General features: G+C 45.9%; 1 protein-coding gene across 3 annotated transcripts in view; it reads right to left on the bottom strand.

The window, feature by feature from the left end:
* The window catches only part of LOC124555076 (SH3 and cysteine-rich domain-containing protein), a 981,469-nt gene that overhangs the window by 303,785 nt on the left and 658,035 nt on the right, over nt 1–19,649 (bottom strand). For all 3 annotated transcript variants that reach the window (XM_047128864.1, XM_047128865.1, XM_047128866.1), the window contains one exon: nt 3,109–3,209. In XM_047128864.1, the coding sequence (XP_046984820.1) occupies nt 3,109–3,209 (101 nt within the window). The remainder of the gene's footprint in view (nt 1–3,108; nt 3,210–19,649) is intronic.

Raw genomic sequence — 19,649 nt, 5'->3', positions numbered from 1 at the left:
TTCCTAAGAGGTGGATAGGCTGTGATGGTTGTATCGCATGGCCTACCCGCTGTCCCGATGTCACGCCATTAGACTTCTTTTTGTGAGTTACAGACTTCTTTTATGTGGGGTTACGTCAAGCTTCGCGAGTACACAACACCAGTCAGTGCCATTGTTACCTTTCGTGCAGGAATCAATGAAACTGTAAGACCTGTTGATACTGCAATGCTGAACTCTAATGTCGCCTAAATGTGCTACGAGCAACGAATGGGCGCACGTTGAAATTGGCATGGCAGTTTTTTTTTTTTTGCGTTTTGCAACAAGCCACGATTCTAATAGTTCCCAAGCTATGATTTTCTGAAATGATAACAGGATGTTATGGACACATGGACAAAGAAATGGCTCTGAGCACTATGGGACTTAACTTCTATTGTCATCAGTCCCCTAGAACTTAGAACTACTTAAACCTAACTAACCTAAGGACATCACACCCAGTCATCACGAGGCAGAGAAAATTCCTGACCCCGCCGGGAATCGAACCCGGGAACACGGACGCGGGAAGAGAGAACGCTACCGCACGACCACGAGCTGCGGACACACATGGACACCCTGGATATTACTGAAAAAGGAGTGAATGGCAGTGCCGCTGTGGATGCGTCGTTCCCATCAGATCACCGAAGTTAGGCACTGTCGGGTGTGGACAGCATTTGGATGGGTTACGGTCGGGGGGTATGCTGCGCGCTGTTGATAATGTTCCCTTTGCCTTTACTGCAGAGGGGACAGCAGGGATGGCTGTGTAAAGTTCCTGATCACCAGTCTTTGCGCCAATGCCCTGAATTAAATTCCAAACATCTTCAAGTGTCTCGTGAGCGAGTGGACGCGACTCTGTTCCACCCTCTCCCTTGTATCATCGTCAAACACATACATGACACCACGCTGCACACACACCCATTACAGTCATTTACACTTAATAGTTACCCTTAAACCACACACAACGCCCATACTTCGCGAACGAAGGATGCCCACGAGTGCGAAGGATAGAAAACACCTTTTCATTTCAGGAGGCTGAACCTACCCTTCGAAGTGTCCGTGCCAATTATGACATACGAATTTAGTACAAGACGCGCAATACGATATTCCTAGGACAAGAATATGCAACGGTAGCAGGAAGCTGGAATGGCAGCCACCACAATGGCGCTACATTGCAAGCACGGACATCCCACAGAAGACGGTGATGATGCGGCTCTCGTATAACTAATGTGATAAGATAAAGCGAAATGTACTCTTTCTGAATTATCAGCAGTTACGGACTTCGCTGGTGCATGGTCGTGGAGATCGGACTAATGGTAGTTCCTGAAATTCTGTCCCCGAAGCCCAAGAAGATGGCGACCATGCCTGCTCAGTGTATAATCATATAATCATGCAGGTGCACGTTTTAGCCCTCCTGGATCTTATGACATACAGGCCGTTCAGGCTGCCTCGCTGATTTGAGTTGAAAAAATCCCGCCGAGTTGAGACGGATGGCGCGCTTTGCCGCTCCGTCGCTTCCCCAGCTGTGTTACGTCCTGTGCCCATCTGTGAAGCCAGGTACCCATTCACCGTCCCTGTCATTTGGCTATTAACACCTGTTAATATTGCATCTGAATATTACAGGGAGGCAATGCACCAGTGAAATCCGTAACTGCTGATAACAATAGCTCCTAGATTTAGAGTCTAAGAATGCAGGCTGCACAGCGTAGAGCTGGCGCAAATAGGCAGGTAGGGTGAGCGCAGTTGCTGTCAGACATGATCGCGCTCTGCTTTTTGAACGTTATATTTTTTATTATACTAATTAAAGTTTATAAAGTGTATGAACTAATTCTAGTATGGCACACAGTATTGTCTTTTATGTTTCGTCAAATGATGATTTCTATTGAAGCTCATCGTCTATTAATTCGACATGGGTAAGATGAATTTGCGTTCACCATTTAAATAGAACCCCTTCGTAATCATCCAGAGCTTTTATCTTCAACAAATATGATTTTCATGGCGATATAATTGTCGCGGTTATTACGACTGCAAATCTGGAGGGACTATTCCAAGTGTTAGTTTATCCACTCCTTTTACCTCCAGCTAGTTACAGTACCCACACAGGTACATTTTTACTAACAAAATTTAGTCGTTCTGGCAGGGGTAAGAATATTTCGAAACTTAACCTCACTGGCAGAGTCGGAAAGAAATTTCGCACTTCACGTGAATGTGTAATAATACAATTGACGGACAAATAACATACATTTGACGATATCTGCGTGTCGCTATAACGCAACGTTTCAATAAATATTTGAAAACAAGCGTGACTGACACTAAACTAGTGTCATCTTGTAAATATCGCAATACAGTCGCAGACCTCAACCAATTCCTCGCAACATAGACAAATGTAAGTAAACCAAAGACTTTATTTGCGCCATACCATCCAAGTTTACCTCAGACTAAGCTTTCATATTTTCGAAACATGGAAGTTTGAATCGAAGACAAATTACACAAAATATGCCACTTATGTTTTAGAAAGTTATTTTTCAGTGAGGCATCTGGTCGATTCAGGCTCAACCACAGAATGCCTTATTGCATCGCTTTGATTCACGTTTCGCAACTCGTTGCGAATATCAGATGTGAGTAATACTGTAGTTCGCGTTCGAGACTGCTCCTAAATTTATAAATTTAACATTATGACGTCACATACCTTGCCCCGCCCAAGCTAGCGTTCATAACCAGGGTGAGGGCCGTTGCTATTCACAATATACATAAATGACCTTGTGGATAACATCGGAAGTTCACTGAAGCTTTTTGCGGATGATGCTGTAGTATACCGACATAGCATACCGAGAATCTTTCTTTCCACGAACAATACGAGACTGGAACAGAAGGGAGAACAGATAGAGGTACTCAAAGTACCCTCCGCCACACACCGTCAGGTGGCTTGCGGAGTATGGATGTAGATGTAGATGTAAGGACAGATTCAACCCCAACATCCTTACTAAGAAGATCTGGCCAGAGATAATCAAAAGAACGGCGTAAGCTATAAAAGCACAGGCTGAGGTAGAATTGTTGTGAAGGACAAGACCGAAGGTTATAAAAGCAAGGGCGACTTACCTCTGAGTACCTGGGAACAGACGTCGCAGGGAGTGATCTTCCGGTAGGTGTACTCTTGCAAGGAGTGCGAGCCGCTGTCCGGGCCCGCCGCCGCTTCTTTCCTGCAATACAAGCAACACACGGATTGAAATACCATCCTCCACTCCAAGTGTAGAGCAACGCAAAAGTTTCATATTCTCGAAATAGGATTGTGGAAAGTTAATGAATTTAAGTTTGTGTGATGTTCAACATCACAGCCTCTAAATATCCTCAGGCCCTTGGTCTAAACATTTGTAAATTTAGAATAAATTTAGAAAAATACTTGTTAAAAATTATCTTAGTAATTCCTGTCGTTTTTTCAAGAAATATATATAACGCTGCAGAGACAACGTATTGATATACTAAGTACAGAAAAAATACCAAATGAACTGCGTGAGAAATTTTTTCGTATTTACAAATACTTAGGAAAATTAGTCACTATGGCATTGGAATACCATTACATTTACGTACTGAACAAGCCTACATAATTATTGCACGACATGTGAAGTTACGGAACTGTAGCATAAAGAACTCTCAAACTATTACAATACCGAAAACAAAAATACATACGAAAAACAGTTGCTAATTATTTGTTTTATCAAAGATTTGTACTTAAAATGAATCTTTATAAGCACCCGACCAACATTGTCTTTCTCACTTTCTTCGAACAGGCGTTACAGGTAGTATGATATTAGTGAGTGGAGCTTCATTTATCGAATTAAAACATTTAAATATAATATCATTGCCGAAAGATGATGAGGATGATGTTTATCAAACGACACGTATTGAGGACGAGAGTACACGACTATAAGCCTGGGAGCCGGTGTTAATTAAAGTTTTAGCTTGTCTTACGCCTGTATAGCAATGTAGAAAATTGTACCGGTTGATCATAATCTGATTAATGGGTGCGAAGCGACCTATTTATTTTCTGTTTATACTATCTCCTTGCGAATGAACCAGAGGAAGTTGTCCTTAGATGTGGCGAATATTCGCTCTAAGACAAGTAGGTGACACACCAAGAAGGAACAATCCGAACTGGACGGAGATCGGTAGATGTGATGTACGTGTACAGACAAACGAATGACTACAGTGTCAAAAAATGGATGATTTATTCACGAGAAAGAGCTTCCGAAATTGAGCAAGTCCATAAAACTTTGGTCCACCTCTGGCTTTATGCAAGCAGTTATTCTGTTTCCCATTAATTGACAGAATTATTGGATGATATGCATATGATTAGCTTTGCAGAGCATTCACACAAGTTTGGCGCCGGAGGCGAAACCTACAACGTGCTGACATGAGGAAAGTTTCCAACCGATTTCTCATACACAAACAGCAGTTGACCGGCGTTGCCTGGTGAAACATTGTTGTGATGCCTCGCGTACGGAGGAGAAATGCGTACCATCACGTTTCCGACTTTGATAAAGGTCGGATTGTAGCCTATCGCGATTTCGGTTTATCGTATCGCGACATTGCTGCTCGCGTTGGTAGAGATCCAATGGCTGTTACTCGATTGTCGATTGGATTAGTCGATTGGAATCAGTGGGTTCAGGAGGGCAATACAGAACGCCGTGCTGGATCCCAACGGCCTCGTATCACTAGCAGTCGAGATGACACGCGTCTTATCCGCATGGCTGTAACGGTTCGTGCAGCCACGTCTCGATTCCTGAGTCAACACATAGGGACGTTTGCAAGACATCTGCACGAACAGTTCGACGCCGTTTGCACCAACATGGACTATCAGCTCGGAGACCATGGCTGCGGCTACCCTTGAAGCTGCATAACAGACAGGAGCACCTGCGATGGTGTACTCAACGACGAACCTGGGTGCAAGAATGAAAAAACGTCATTTTTTCGGATGAATCCAGGTTCTGTTTACAGCATCATGATGGTCGCGTCCGTGTTTGGAGATATTGCGATGAATGCACATTGGAGGCGTGTATTCGTCATTGCCATACTGGCGCATCACCCGGCGTCATGGTATGAGGTGCCATTGGTTACTCGTTTCGGTCACCTCTTGTTCGCATTGACGTCACTTTGAACAGTGGACGGTACATTTCAGATGTGGTTCTACCCTTCTTTCGATCCCTGCGAAACCCTACATTTCAGCAGGATAATGCACGACCGCATGTTGCAGGTCCTGTTCGACTGCTGCCCTGGCCAGCACATTCTCCAGATCTCCCACCAACTGAAAACGTCTGGTCAATGGTGGCCGAGCAACTGGCTCGTCACAATACGGCAGTCATTACTCTTGATGAACTGTGGTATCGTGTTGAGGCTGCATGGGCAGCTGTACCTGTACACGCCGTCCAAGCTGTGTTTGATTCAATGTCCAGGCGTATCAAGGCCGTTATTACGGCCAGAGGTGGTTGTTCTGGGTACTGATTTCTCAGGATCTATGCATCCAAATTGCGTGTACATGTAATCACATGTCAGTTCTAGGGTAATATATTTGTCCAATGAATACCCGTTTATCATCTGCATTTCCTATTGGTGTAGCAAATTTAATGGCTCGTAGTGTATTATCACCACCTTAAGCATACACTTTTATTTTTACTTCCAGAGACGTTACATGAAATAGATGTGAACCGTATGTGCCATATTACAGACGTCAGTCTCAGGTGATTACTCTTTCGAATAATTATGGACGAAATACGTCGTTCAGAAACAGCTTTCGATATAATGTCTCTCTCTCTTCTAGTGCACAGATTACGAATTTATGTGGTATCAGACCCGTTTTGTGACTGGACTCAGTACTTCCTAGAAGACAGAAGCCATAAATTCGTTCTTAAGGGGGAGAAATGATCAGCTGTAGAAGCATAAATAGGCGGAAAGACCGATTAGGCTACAAATCAGTGGAAACAGTCACAGTCGTAAAACATGAGAGAGTAACAGTCCGAAACGACTAACAGTGGCTCGACCACATAAAAATAGCTAGAAGACGAACAGATACCACGACTAAATTCCGAATGTTGCTCGTCAGTCTAGGCCCTCACCAGTTTCGATTAATACAAAAAATATTGAAGATCCTTTAACCTGGAAGGCAGGCTACAGAAACGCAATGCTACGTTAATAGAAAAGATGTAAAGAAAGCTTTCGACAGTGCTGACTGGACTATACTCTTGGAAATTCTGAAGGTAGCAGGCATAAAATACAGGGTCCGAAAGATCATTTACAACTTGTCGGAACCCTGCAGCTGTAACAGTCGAAGGACATGAAAGGGAAGCTGTAATTGAGGAGGGAGTACAAAAGGGTTGTAACCTATTCACAATGTTATTTAATCTGTACATTGAACAGGCAGTAAAGAAAACCAAGGAGAAATTGGGAAATTGAAATAGAGTTCATGGGGAAGAAATAAAAACTTTGAGGTTTGCCTATGATAGTGCAATTCTGTCAGAGACGGCGGAGGACTGGAACAACAGTTGACCAGAATGGATGCTGCCTTGAAAAGAGATTACTGTATAATATGAACAACAACAAAAGTAAAACAAGTATAATGGAGTGTAAACTGAATTGAATCAGGCGATGCTGAAGGAATTAGAGTAGGAAATGAGAAAATAAACTTATTTGGGCAGTAAAAACTAATTAGGCAGTTAAAACTATTTGGATGAGCGAAGTTGAGAGGATATAAAATGCTGACTGGAAATGACAACAAAATCTGAAAAACAGGAGTTCGTTAACTTCTAAAATAAATTTAAATGTTAGATGGTCTTTTCTGAAGTTATTTGTCTGGAGTGGATCCTTGTATGGAAATGAAACATGCACAATAAGCAGTTCACAGTTCAGATAAGAAGAGAAATGAAGCGTTGGAAATATGGTGCTATAAAGGAAAGCTTAAGCTTAGATGGATAGATCGTATAACTCAGTGCAGACAATGCGTTCTAAGACACTTCACCATCGGAAGGAAATTAACATCAAAGATGGTAAAATCCAGAGACGTCCTTATACGAACAGCCACAGCCTCTATAATAGTATCGATTGATATGTGTTCACTGTAGACAGAGTCCAAACCGTATGTGCAAACTCCGTCCACTGCTCTGTCACAGTTAGCTCGATTCTTAAACTATCCCCGATGGCCACGGACGGTAGAGTTTGCAATGCTGGGAACCAAGATTTCTGGATGAAGACACAGAAATCAGGGAAAGAGCCCAAGAGATATCGTAGCTCAGCCAGGTGGCAGAGGAAACCGCTGCAGTTTCACTGGAGGATCATGCTGTCGGTTTCCTGGGCTCTACGACCAGCAACCCGTGATTCCTTCAGACACTGGCTGGTATCTAGTTGCAGATCAACAGAATCCTGGGAGGGGAGGGTCTCAAGGGACCTCTTCTTAGTGAGAAACACCAGAGGAGCTGGGGATTAGGAATTGGCAACCACTATGGGTGGGGAGTCAACGCCCCCAACGTGGGTGTAGGGGTAACCGTAGGACGAGGACTCCCAATTACAAGGGGAGTCGGTGTAGTCAAGTGGCCCTGAAGGCGCAGCGTAGAAGGCGCGAAGGGCCTCGTGATATGTGAGAGTCAAGAGTTTTCTTTTCTTGGATTTTGTTTTCTATTTGGAAGATGATGCAGTCCAGTGAACAGTGGGGAATGATGTTTCCCACAGTTGACACAGAAAGGGGGAGGGGCACATGGAGCATTCAAGTGCAATTGATACAATGCCTAAGATGGGGCTGGCGTTACAATGTGAAGACATGTGCCAAAAACTCATGTAGCCGAAGCACCTCATGGAACGTGGAATATACGGTATCACAGCGCATTAATACGCTATCACCTTTGACCTTTTCAGGTAACGAGTCACCTTCGGTAGCCAAGACGAAGTCCCCAGAGTTAACACTATTATCCTTTGGTCCATGCACAAGGGACAAAATGTAGACACTCCAAATCGGCACGTAACTCGTCATTGATCTGTAAAAGAAAGTCGTAGTGGAAGATGATACCCTATACCATCAGGGGCGATAGTTACAAGAATGTCCCCCAGTATAACACAGGAGAGCAGCGCCTGCAACTGAGCATGAGATGCCATTTTAATCAGAACTGAATCACTTTTCATTCTTAAAATCGCTGCTGCTTCTCCAAACCTGTCATCAAGGTGTTCAGCGAAGAATAATGGCTTTGTGACCAAACAGGAATCCCCATCGGTCCTAAAGCAAAGTAAGTATTGTGGGTAGCATTTCTCCCCTTATTTCTTAGCCCTACGTTCCTCCCACGGTGTAGCCTGGCAAGGAAGTATTGTGGGATTTGATCTCTCTTCACTGCAGTAATCTTTTCCTTCAGAAGAGACTACTGATGCCGCGCAGACACTAAAAGAAGAAAGTTTGAGCCGCTTCATTTGCGAGTCATCCGCCTTGGTGCCACCCACTCCGAATGTGGGCTGTCCCTACATGCGCCACCCAGCCACAGCAATGGTTACCTGCCTACGTAACCACTGCCTGGAGCCCTGTGCCCTAGCCATGATGGGCATGTAGACCTCGGCATACACGGGTAGCTTCCAGCTGAGGCCCAAATAGTGCGATCCCTGCATGGTCAGGGGCTACCACTGTACAGGTACTTAACAACCTGCACAATGGGTACCTTGTTGGGTTTTGGGTGTATTACTTCTGCCAGACAGAAAGAGTGAAAATACGCAAAAGGCAAAAAAGGTCGAATGTACACCACGGTGGGTGACCTGCAGAGCGCTCAAATGGCTCAAAGGGCTCTGAGCACTATCGGACTTAACATCTGTGGTCATCAGTCCCCTAGAACTTAGAACTACTTAAACCTAACTAACCTAAGGACATCACACACATCCATGCCCGAGGCAGGATTCGAACCTGCGACCGTAGCAGTCGCGCGGTTCCGGACTGAGCGCCTAGAACCGCTAGACCACCGCGGCCGGCCTGCAGAGGGAAGAAAAAGAATAGTAGAAGGATGTACTTGCAGTTCACAAAGGGAAGTAGCGGTGCAAGGGCTCCATGTTGGCCAAGTACGTACTCACAAAAGAAATGTGACCCCCCTGGGGTGTTTGTAGGAGAACATCGACTGATAAGAACCTGTCAACGTGACTGTGTAATGCATATTTGGACGAATATGGTGTGAACAGTACTGGCGCAGCAGCAAATAAATGTTTGTCATAAACAATGTGTGGAAACAATATTGTTAAGCGATTTTGAACTCAGAGTTCGGTGCTGTTAATAGATTATTCAGGGCAGTACTGCAATGCAGAATTTGCTCCTTTTTGTGTTTTTCACGAATGAATCCTGTTCCAGCTATGATGGTGGTTCAGCTGTGGCAATAACCATGTCTGGAATAATAACAGTTTTGTGTGACTAAACGGCTGGGTGCAAGTCTTTAAATTGGACGCCACTTTGTCACTTGTGTATACTTAATCTAGTCCACTTATCCAAGTGGGAAAAGGAGACCTACAGTTCAGCATGGATTTCAAACCACATGCCGTTCCTGGTGACTCGTGGCATAGTTGAGAGATGAAGCCTAAATTAATCGAAGGCTGAAAATTTCCGTGGGCCTTCGATACCGAGACCTTTAGGTTTCCAGGCATGTACTTTATCAGTAGACCACAAGACCCGAAAGGAGTTGAGTGATGGAAATTCATATGTCACGCTTGTCTCAGGTCACTAACAACAATTGCCTATCACTTTGTGAGCTAGGATCGTGCAGGATCAAGGATGAGGACCTTATATGCCGTCCCCTCGTTTAACTGGAGCACATTTCCTGAAATTATTTGAAATTTGCTACCACAGTTGGTGGAGACAGTAACCTCTTGTTGTCCCCAAGAGAATATGGTTTCAACACGACGGTGCATGCCACTTCGACATTAATGTCAGTCAGTGCCTGGGCAATAGGTGCCCTCGTAGTTTCTATTGGAAACTGTCCCACGGTCACCACCGTTATTGGATCACACTACCACAAACGTTTTCCCGATGGGATCATATGAAGTCGCTGGTACATGAAACCCCAATAGAAACTGAAGAGATACTGATTAGACGGGTGCTAGTTTCTTGTTTCATCATGAAACAGACCACAGGGATATTTAAGGGAGAAAAGCAAAATTTCACATGGCATTCTAATGCATGCATTGAGACTGGCGGTTGTCAAGTTGTACAGTCTGAATCGGGCCAGTTGAATCCGTTTCATGAATTTTAGGAGCAAATCTGGCCCTAGGATCTTGGCAATGTTACTCTGTTTGACATTTCACTCCGTCGCTGTGACATGTAGCCTCTGAAAAAGGGACGAGCGTTTTTACTTATTTATTCACCTCTGCATAGACCGTTTGACTCCCACTTTACCCTATAAATGTGTGTGAGTAGGTAGACGTGAGAATGAAGGTATCTTGAAGTTGCCTCCACTATGTCGAGAGTTCATAGGGCTGTGGGATCTTAGTAATAACTTAAATTCATAGATGCGAAGCGCAGGAACCAGAGAGACGGAAGTCAGTCTAGTACAAAACTGGAACTTGGTTGGCAATACACCTCTGCTCTAACGTGAACTTCCCAACCACTGAATGCGTGGTGGACATTATCGATGAGAGCGCCTTCTGGCATTCTTCCATTGGGTTCTGTTAGTATTGGACACTTGTATAAGTGATCCATTCGTATTATGGACTGCTTTCTGCGGGTAAATGTTCCAAATTGTGTCATAGGACGCGTAATTCTGAGTATTATGGGTACCTACTTGTATGAAAATTACTCTTAATTTGTGATTTCTGTATGTTCGTTCTGTTTCACTTGGTCATGGGTACGTCTCGCCAGGCCTGATGGTGCCCCTGACACTCCCGATCCCTCTCTTATCACCCGAAGTGGAGAAAATTGTAAATGTAAATGTTGTTGGGCTCCTGTATGTATCTGTATGCAAATGAATTGAGTGTTCTCCACTCCCTGTACCATATTGCTCCTCATCTTTTGGAATCGGGCTGTGTTCGATTATGTTTACTACTATGTCGATTTTTCTTGCATCAGCGTGTATTAAGGGATCGCTACTGAGTAGTTGTGAGCTGTGTCAGAATTAACGTACTGTTGAACTATGTCTTCCCCCCCCCCCCACCCCCCCTCATATTGTAAACATATGATGATATGATGTTGTGTGTAGAGATGTTTTTCATCGGCGTATACACTCCTCAAGCCACCATAAGGTGCGTGGTGGAGGGTAACCTTTACCACAACTAGTCGTTTTCCACTCGCAGATAGAGCGAGGGAAAAACAGCTATCTATATGCCTCAGTATGAGACCTGATTTCTTGTATCTTATTTTCGTGGTCCCTACGCGAAATGTATGTTGGTGGCAATAGGATAGTTCTGTTGTCAGCTTTAGATGCCGGTTCTCTGAACTTTCTCAGTAGTGTTGTTCGAAATGAATGTCTTCTTCACTACAGGGATTCCCACTTGAGCTTCCGAAGCATATCCGTAATACCTACATGCTGATCGAACCTACCGGTTACAAATCGAGCAACTCGCTTCTGAATTGATTCGAGAGTCTTCTTTCAATTTGACCTGGTGCGGATCCCAAATATTCGAACAATACTACAAAATAGGTCGCACGAGCGTCCTATATGCGGTCTCCTTTACAGATGACCAACACTTTCCTAAAATTCTCCCAATAAAGCGAAGTCGACCATTGGCGTTCCCTATCACAATCCTCACATGCTAGTTCCATTGCATATAGTTTCGCAACGTTAGCACAGATATTTAAACTACGTGACTGTGTGAAGCAGGGCACTACTAATGCTGTATCCAAACATTACGGGTTTGATTTTCCTATTTATCCGCATTAACTTACATTTTTCTACATTAAGAGCCAGTTACCGTTCGTCACTCACCTAGAAATCTTGTCTAGGTCATCTAGTATCAACCTACAGTCAGTTATCTTCGACTCCTTCCTGTACACCACAGCATCATCAGCGAACAACAGCAGATTGCTGCCCACCCCGTCTGCCAGATCATTTACGTATATAGAAAATAGCAACGGTCCTATCATATTTCATGGGGCACTCCTGATGTTACTCCTATCTCCTATGAACACCCGCCGTCGAGGACAAAATACTGGGTTCTATTTCTTAAGAAGTCTTGGAGCCAGTCACATACAGGATCTGGGACCCTATTCTGTATGCACGTACCTTCGTAACAGTCTGCCGTGGGGTGCCCTGTCGAATGCTTTCGGAAATGTAGAAATACAGAAATCTGCCTTTTGCCCTTCATCCATAGTTCGCAATATATCATGTGAGAAAAGAGCACAGTGGGCTTCGCACGAGCAATGCTTTCTAAAGCTGTGCTGATTCGTGGGGACTTGAGCTTTTCGTCTCTAGGAAATTTATTGCAGTCGAATTCAGAATATGCACTAGAATTCCGCAGCAAAACGCTGTTAAGGATAGTGGTCTGTAAGTTTGCGGATCCGTCCTTTTAATTTTCTTATATACAGGAGTCACCTGTGCTTTTTTCCAATCACTTGGCACTTTGCACAGGCACTCCCCCCACCACCACCTCCCCCAGAGGCCCGCCACTCTTTGGCGGGTTCGTGCTTAACTACCACGGGGCCCCAGCCTTTGCAGCATTTTTCCTTTCCGTGCTGCATGTCTATCCTCTTGCTATTCTTTTTTTCCCCTCCCTTGAGGAACATGTCTGGGGCTTTATTGGGAATGTTCTGCATTCTGTCACTGACTTACGAACAGTCTCACCTTTATTTTTGGCTCCCTTTTCCTTTCTTTGTTTGAGGATCCTCTTTTTTCTTCTTCTTCCCTGTGCGCTCCTGAAGGCTGGCCCATGCGTATAAAGCGTAATAGGTGACTGGGTAACGCGTAATTCCCAGCCCTGGGTCGACAAGCGGGGTTCACATGTACCCCGTGGTAGAGGCCAAGTCCAGGGAGGGGTGATTGCCTGAGCTGCAACCTTCCCAAATTTCCGACTGGTCTCTCTGTCAGATGTTCGGGAGGTATGACCTGAGGTGTGCACAGTCACCTAAGGTGGGTGTGCCCCATTGTGAAGGGAGACCCCAGTTGGAAGGAGCCCATCATCAGATACGCTGGCAATCATGGAGGAATTTCCCTCAATGAGTCACTCATCTTCCCAATCGATGTCTACAAAATGTAAATGTAATGAGGTTGTTGATTTGAAGACCCTTCCCAATGCACCACGGTTCCTTGTGGTCTCATGTACTGAAGCCGGTCAGTTATTCGCCATTGTCAATCCGTTTATTATTAAGAAAGGTGTTAATGCAGTTGCTGGCCCTGTGAAATCCTGCTCTCGTTTACGGAATGGCACTTCTCAAACACAACACCTGCTTCCTGCCTCGCTTCTCCATGGCTACCCTGTTCATGTCGAAGCCTATAGAAACTTTGAATTCTTCCTGTGGTGTAATCTGCACCAGGCTGTTCGCCTGTCTAACCGAGGCCAAAATCCAATCTTACCTCTCTTATCAGGGTGTCACTGCTGTTCATCGTGTAATGAAAAAGGTAGATTCCTCCTTAGTGCCCACCTGGACTCTTTTCCTCACCTTTGATAGGGTGGTGCTGCCGTTCAAGCTTAAAGCAGGCTACGAAATTATCACAGTGCGGTCTTACATTCCGAACCCGATGCGCTGCTACCAATGTCATCGTTTTAGCCACACTAGAACATCTTGTCGACACGCATCCAAATGTGTAATCTGTGGCAGGGATGCACACAAGGGCGATTGTCCACCTCCTTCTCCCCGCTGCATCAACTGCAATGGTGCCATGCCACCTCCTCTCGGGACTGTCCCGTGTATCTAGATGATCGGGCTGTCCATGAGATTCGGGTAAAGGAAAAAGTGCCTTACCAGGTAGCTCGCAAGTTATTGGCTAGTCGCAAACACTGTGTTCTCCCGTCTGGCACCTATTTCTGTTCTTTTTACCCTTTGCCCCATGAAGGACATGGCCACACAGACGTGCGACCTCAAATTCGGAGGTTGTGAAATAGCCCAGTGTCAAGATAGCAATGCTATCCCCTCTTCCGGCTGTGCAATAAACCGTCAAACTCTCGCATCACGTGACGAAGCCACAGACTACACAACCAGTAAGCAGGAAAGGACAGGAGGAGTACTCCCGTGAAGACTTCCTCCATCCCTCTAGCCAAACAACAGCCGAGTCTTCCTCTAACCGGAAAGGCTCGAAGAAGTCCGCTAAAGGCAAACGGTCTTCTCCTTCACCAAGAAGATACTGTTCGACGGTGTCGCCACGTGCTACCTTAGCCCGGCCAGGCTCTGTATCGCCGGTGCACACCACCAACCGTTTTCCAGCGTTGGACTCCATGGACCGACCGCACAAGCAAGCTGATGCTTCTGTGAACCTCATGGAACAAGATCCTTCTGCTCCTGTGCCCTGTAGTAGCGGCTCTGCACCGGCCATCACTCAGCGGCCGCCGAGGTGACACCCCTCCATCTTTTCATCGTCATGACTGTCCTCCAATGGAACGTTCGCGGCCTTCGGTTCAACAAAGAGGATTTCAGCATTGCCGCATCCCCTTTTACTCTGCCTTCAGGAAACGAAATTGTGCCTCACGACCGCTTTGAGCTTCCACATTACTTACAGATTCGTTTTGACCTTCCCCCTGAGGTCGGCATTCCGTCTTATGGGGGCCTCATGCTGCTCATACGTGATGACCTTCATAGTCAATCGATCTCCCTCACTACCCGTCTTCAAGCTGTTGCAGTTCGCCTTTTCCTTCCCCACCTGACTTTCTCTCTCTGTACCATTTATGTAACTCTGTCATTTGATGTCACCAGGCAGACTTCCTTCAGCTTATTGGGCAGCTACCTCCCCCGTTTTTGCTACTCAGTGACTTTAATGCGCATCATCCCCTCTGGGGTTCTCCCAGGACCTGTCAGAGAGGTGTTCTCTTGGCTGACCTTCTTAGCCAACTCAACCTCTTCTGCCTTAACACTGGAGCACCCACTTTCCTTCCGACACTTCGCACACCAGTTGCCATTTGGACCTATTCTTTTACACTGCCCAGCTTGGCCATCATCTTGAGTGGTCCGTTCTTTCCCACACCTACCCGAACGACCCTTTCCCATCTGCTCTCCGTTTGCTGACTCCTACTCCATCCGCATGCAAGCCCAAATGACAGCTTACTAAGGCTGACTGGCAGCTTTACGCCTCCCTGGCGACCTTCGAAGAACAATATTTCCCCAGCTGAAATGACCAGGTGGACTATCTCACCAACGTTATCCTTAGACTTCATCTTTACCACGTCGTGTTCCAGTCCCTTGGTGGACTGAGGCATGCCGCGCAGCAATTCGCGCACGGAGACATGCTCTCCGCGTTTCTAACCGTCATCCTACGATGGAAAACTGCATTCGTTATAAACAGATGCGTACAAAGCGTCGTCGCGTCCTTCGGGATAACAAACGAGCTAGCTGGCTTTCATTCACTAGTTCTTATAACAGTTCCACCCATTCCTCTGTCGTGTGGGCCATCTTCCGACGGCTCTCCGGACCAAGATCCATTCTCCATATCCGACCTGACAGTAGCAGACGATGTAATTGTGGACCCTATTGCTGTCTCCAACACCCTGGGCCACCATTTTGCGGAAGTTTAGAGCTCTTCGCACTATCACCCTGCCTTCTTCCATGGGAAACGAGCGGAGGACGCTTCTCCGAATCGTGAGTACTACAATGCCGCCTTCGCTACGAGGGAGCTCGATCCTCCTCCCCAGGGCCGGACGCCATCCACATTCCGATGTTGCAGCACCTTTCTCTTGCGGGCAGGCACTTTATGCTTAACACGTACAACCGCATCTGGGCAGACGGCATATTTCCCGGACGCTGGCGTGAAGCCACCGTCGTACCCATACCTAAGCCCGGCAAGGACAAAAACCTTTTCTCTAGCCACTAGCTGCGTTTGCAAGGTGATGCCCGGCTGGTGTGGTGGCTCGAGTCTCGATGTTTACTAACGAATGCACAGTGTGGATTTCGAGCGTGGCGTTCTGCAGTTGACCATCTCATTACTTTGTTCACCCACGTCATGAATGGTTTTCTGCGGAAATCCCAGACTGTGGCCGTGTTTTTCGATTTGGAGAAGGCCTACGACACCTGCTGGAGAACTGGTATCCCCCGTACTGTTTACACGTTGGGCTTCCGTGGGCGCCTGCCCTGTTTTCTTTGGGCATTTTTACAAAACCAAGTTTTCAAGGTGCGTGTGGGTAGTGCCTTGTCGGACAGCTTTATCCAGGAAAATGTTGTGCTTCAGGGTTGAGTACCGAGCGTCATCCTCTTTGCTATCACCATTAACCCTATAATGGCCTGTCACCCGCCGGGCATCACCGGCTCTCTTTTTGTAGACGATTTTGCCATCTATTGCAGTTCTCCACGGGCCTGTCTCACTGAGCGGCATCTTCAGCGCTGTCTTGATCGTCTTTACTCCTGGAGCACCGACAATGTCTTTCACTTTTTCCGTCTGTATGAATTTCTGGCGGCGCAAATGGTTTCTCCCACCATCTCTACATCTTGGGCCTGTTGCCCTTCCGTTCTTTGAAACTACGAAATTTCTGGGGTTCACGCTCGATAGAAAACTCTCTTGGTCCTCCCACGTGTCTTATCTGGCAGCCCGCTGTACGCGGTCCCTCAATCTACGTGTCCTCAGTGGTACATCCTGGGGTGGCGATCGAACCACCCTTCTCCGTTTGTACCGGTCCCTTGTCCGTTTGAAACTCCACTATGGGTGCTTTGTTCATGCGTCTGCACGTCCATACCTCTTACGCCGTCTCAACACTATCCAACATCATGGCATCCGTTCGACCACGGGCGCCTTTTACACCAGCCCGATTGAGAGTCTGTATGCTGAAGCTGCTGAACTCCCACTGTCCTACCACAGTGACTTTCTCCTCAGCAGGTATGCACGCCGTTTGTCTGCCATGTGTGTCCACCCGTCCTATGCCACCACCTTTGATGATTCCTTTGATCATCAGTGTGGGGATCGTCCCTTTCGCCACTTGCTACAGCGACTTAACTTCACACTACCTGCAACTTACCCGGTGGGTGTGAACGCTTCACCACCCTGGCTTCGTGAAGCGGTCCCTGTTAACCTTGGCCTTCATTTGCTTCCTAAGGACACTACTCCATCCTCGGTCTACGCCTCCAGTTTCACGACCTTCACATGGAACTTCGCGGTAGAACCTTTGTCTACACTGATGGCTCTCGGACTGACCATGGGGTCGGGTGTGTGTTCGTCATTGGCACCCTTGTCTTTCGATATCGGCTCCCGGCACACTCCTCAGTATTTACAGCCGAGCTCTTTGCCTTGTATCAGACCACGGAGTACATCCGGCGACACAGCCTTTCCAATTGTGTCCTCTGCTCAGACTCACTCAGTGCCCTCCAAAGTTTACGTGCGCAGTACACTACTCACCCCTTAGTGCAGCGGGTCCAGGAAAACTGTCACTTGCTCACTCTTCGTGGAGCCAGTGTGATGTTTATGTGGGTCCCTGGTCTGTCGGTCTGCCAGGAAACGAGGCTGCTGACGCAGCTGCCAAGGCTGCAGTCCTCGTATCTCAGCCCGCGGGTACCTATATTCCCTCCGATGATCTCTGCATTGCTGTCTGTTAGGAGGTGGTGTCCCTTTGGCATCGCCAATGGTCCTCCGTTCACGGGAATAAGCTTCGGCTCATTAAGCCTCTCCCAGCGCCTTGGATGACCACCTCTCCGCCCTCCCGCCGGGAGGAAATTATTTTAACTCGGCTGCGTATTGGGCACTGCCCTTTTAGCCATTGACATTTGCAAAGTGGCGCTACCGCACCACTTTGTACACATTGCGCCCAAATTTTAACTTTCCGCCACTTCCTGCTGTAATGCCTTTTTTTTAACAATTTACGTTCCAGCTTGGGTTTGCCGTCTGATTTATCAGCTGTTTTAGCGAATGACGCGCGGGCTGTCGACCGCGTTTTACTTTTTATCCGCCGAAGCAATATGGCGAAGGCCATTTAATTTTTAGTTTTGGACCTCCATTTCTGCACGGTGTTTTTCTCAGCCCTTTTTCCACGTACCTATTTTTAGCTGTCTCCCATTCTGTCCACTGGGATTGACGTATAGTAGTTTAACTCTCTCTGTGTTCGTATTCTATGGTTTTGGCTTGGGCGCGTATGACCCCAGTTGTTTTTGCACCCTAAAGCAAAACAAAACAAAACTGGAACTTTGAACCGAGAGTGCAACAGCCTTTGCTTTCCCAGCATTTTCCGAACTTCGTTATTAAACCACATACTAGCCACTTACTAGGCACGTACTTGTCCAGAGCACTATTTACAATCTGTTTAAACTTTCTCCATAATTCCTCTATGTCCATCATTCTGGAACTAGATGATTGCAGCTCATTGTATGCTAACAACAGCTTATCTGCTCTTTCGAGCAAAAACACTCTCATAGCTCTCTTGGCAAACTTATTAACTTCCGTAGCCATAGTCGCTGTGACGACATCATGATCATTAATCCTCATCTCTACACTGACACCATCGGTAAGGTCCGGCTTGTTTGTAGCTTCAAGGTGCAAGATACTTCAATTGCGTGTGGGCTGCCGAACTACATGCTCAAGACAGTTTTTGGAAAACGTATTCAAAAGTACTTCACAAGACTGTCTGTCTTAACCCCCCCCCCCCCTCCTCCTCCAATAAATCCATACATGTCCCAGTCTATACTCGGTAGGTTAAAGTCATCATCAACTAGTATTGCGTGGTCTGGGTATTTATGCACAACTGACCATAGACTTTCTTTGAATGACTCTGGAACTGTCACAGTGGAGTAGAGTGGTCGGTAGAAACTTTGATCGTGCACTGATGTGAGTCATTATTCTTCCTTGCCTAATAAGATGGCATTGTGATAAATGAATCCCATTGTACCCCAACGAACCTTGTATTGCATTCTCATTTCCCAATCCGTCCAATATGACGCTCCAAAGAACTGACTTTCATTACGTTCTTGTGTGTACTCTGAATTAGAGAAGGAATCATACTTAGGAAGCAATTTAATGATTGTAGAATATAACGCATCATCCCTGGTGTCATCATCTTTCTCCCTCACATCCCTATCAAAACGCAAGTCTCGTCCTACTTATCCTTTGCGCGTTAAAAATATAATAATTGTCACTTCAGTTGATGGGCCAGTTCAGAAGAATGAACTTAATAAATAACCACCATCTAAGGCATTTAACAACCACCTTCTCCTCAAGATGTTATGAGCTTAAGTTGGTATTATAAGATTTAAGTTTTTTATATCAATAAGCAACGAAATATTAGTTCTTTATGTAAAAATATTCAAAATATCTCAAAATACCTCAAAATACCTCAAAATATCTCAAAATATCTCTATCATCTGCATAACTTTGACACTAAAGTCTTGGGCCTGTCCGTACTACGGAACATCCAACTTTTTCAACATGCAGACTTCTACCTTACTATTTGATAACCGCTCCATTCCAGTCACTAATATAATAATGTACTTTTTTAAAAAAAACTCTCGACGCTAAACTAAGTTGTAACACTACACGACTGACCGTTGTACATTAATTTTGATACAGACTAGAAAGACAAACTAGTAA

Source organism: Schistocerca americana, chromosome X (genome assembly GCF_021461395.2).
Source record: "Schistocerca americana isolate TAMUIC-IGC-003095 chromosome X, iqSchAmer2.1, whole genome shotgun sequence".
NCBI classification, from domain to species: Eukaryota; Metazoa; Arthropoda; class Insecta; order Orthoptera; family Acrididae; genus Schistocerca; species Schistocerca americana.
This window is presented reverse-complemented; position numbering and strand designations above follow the sequence as displayed.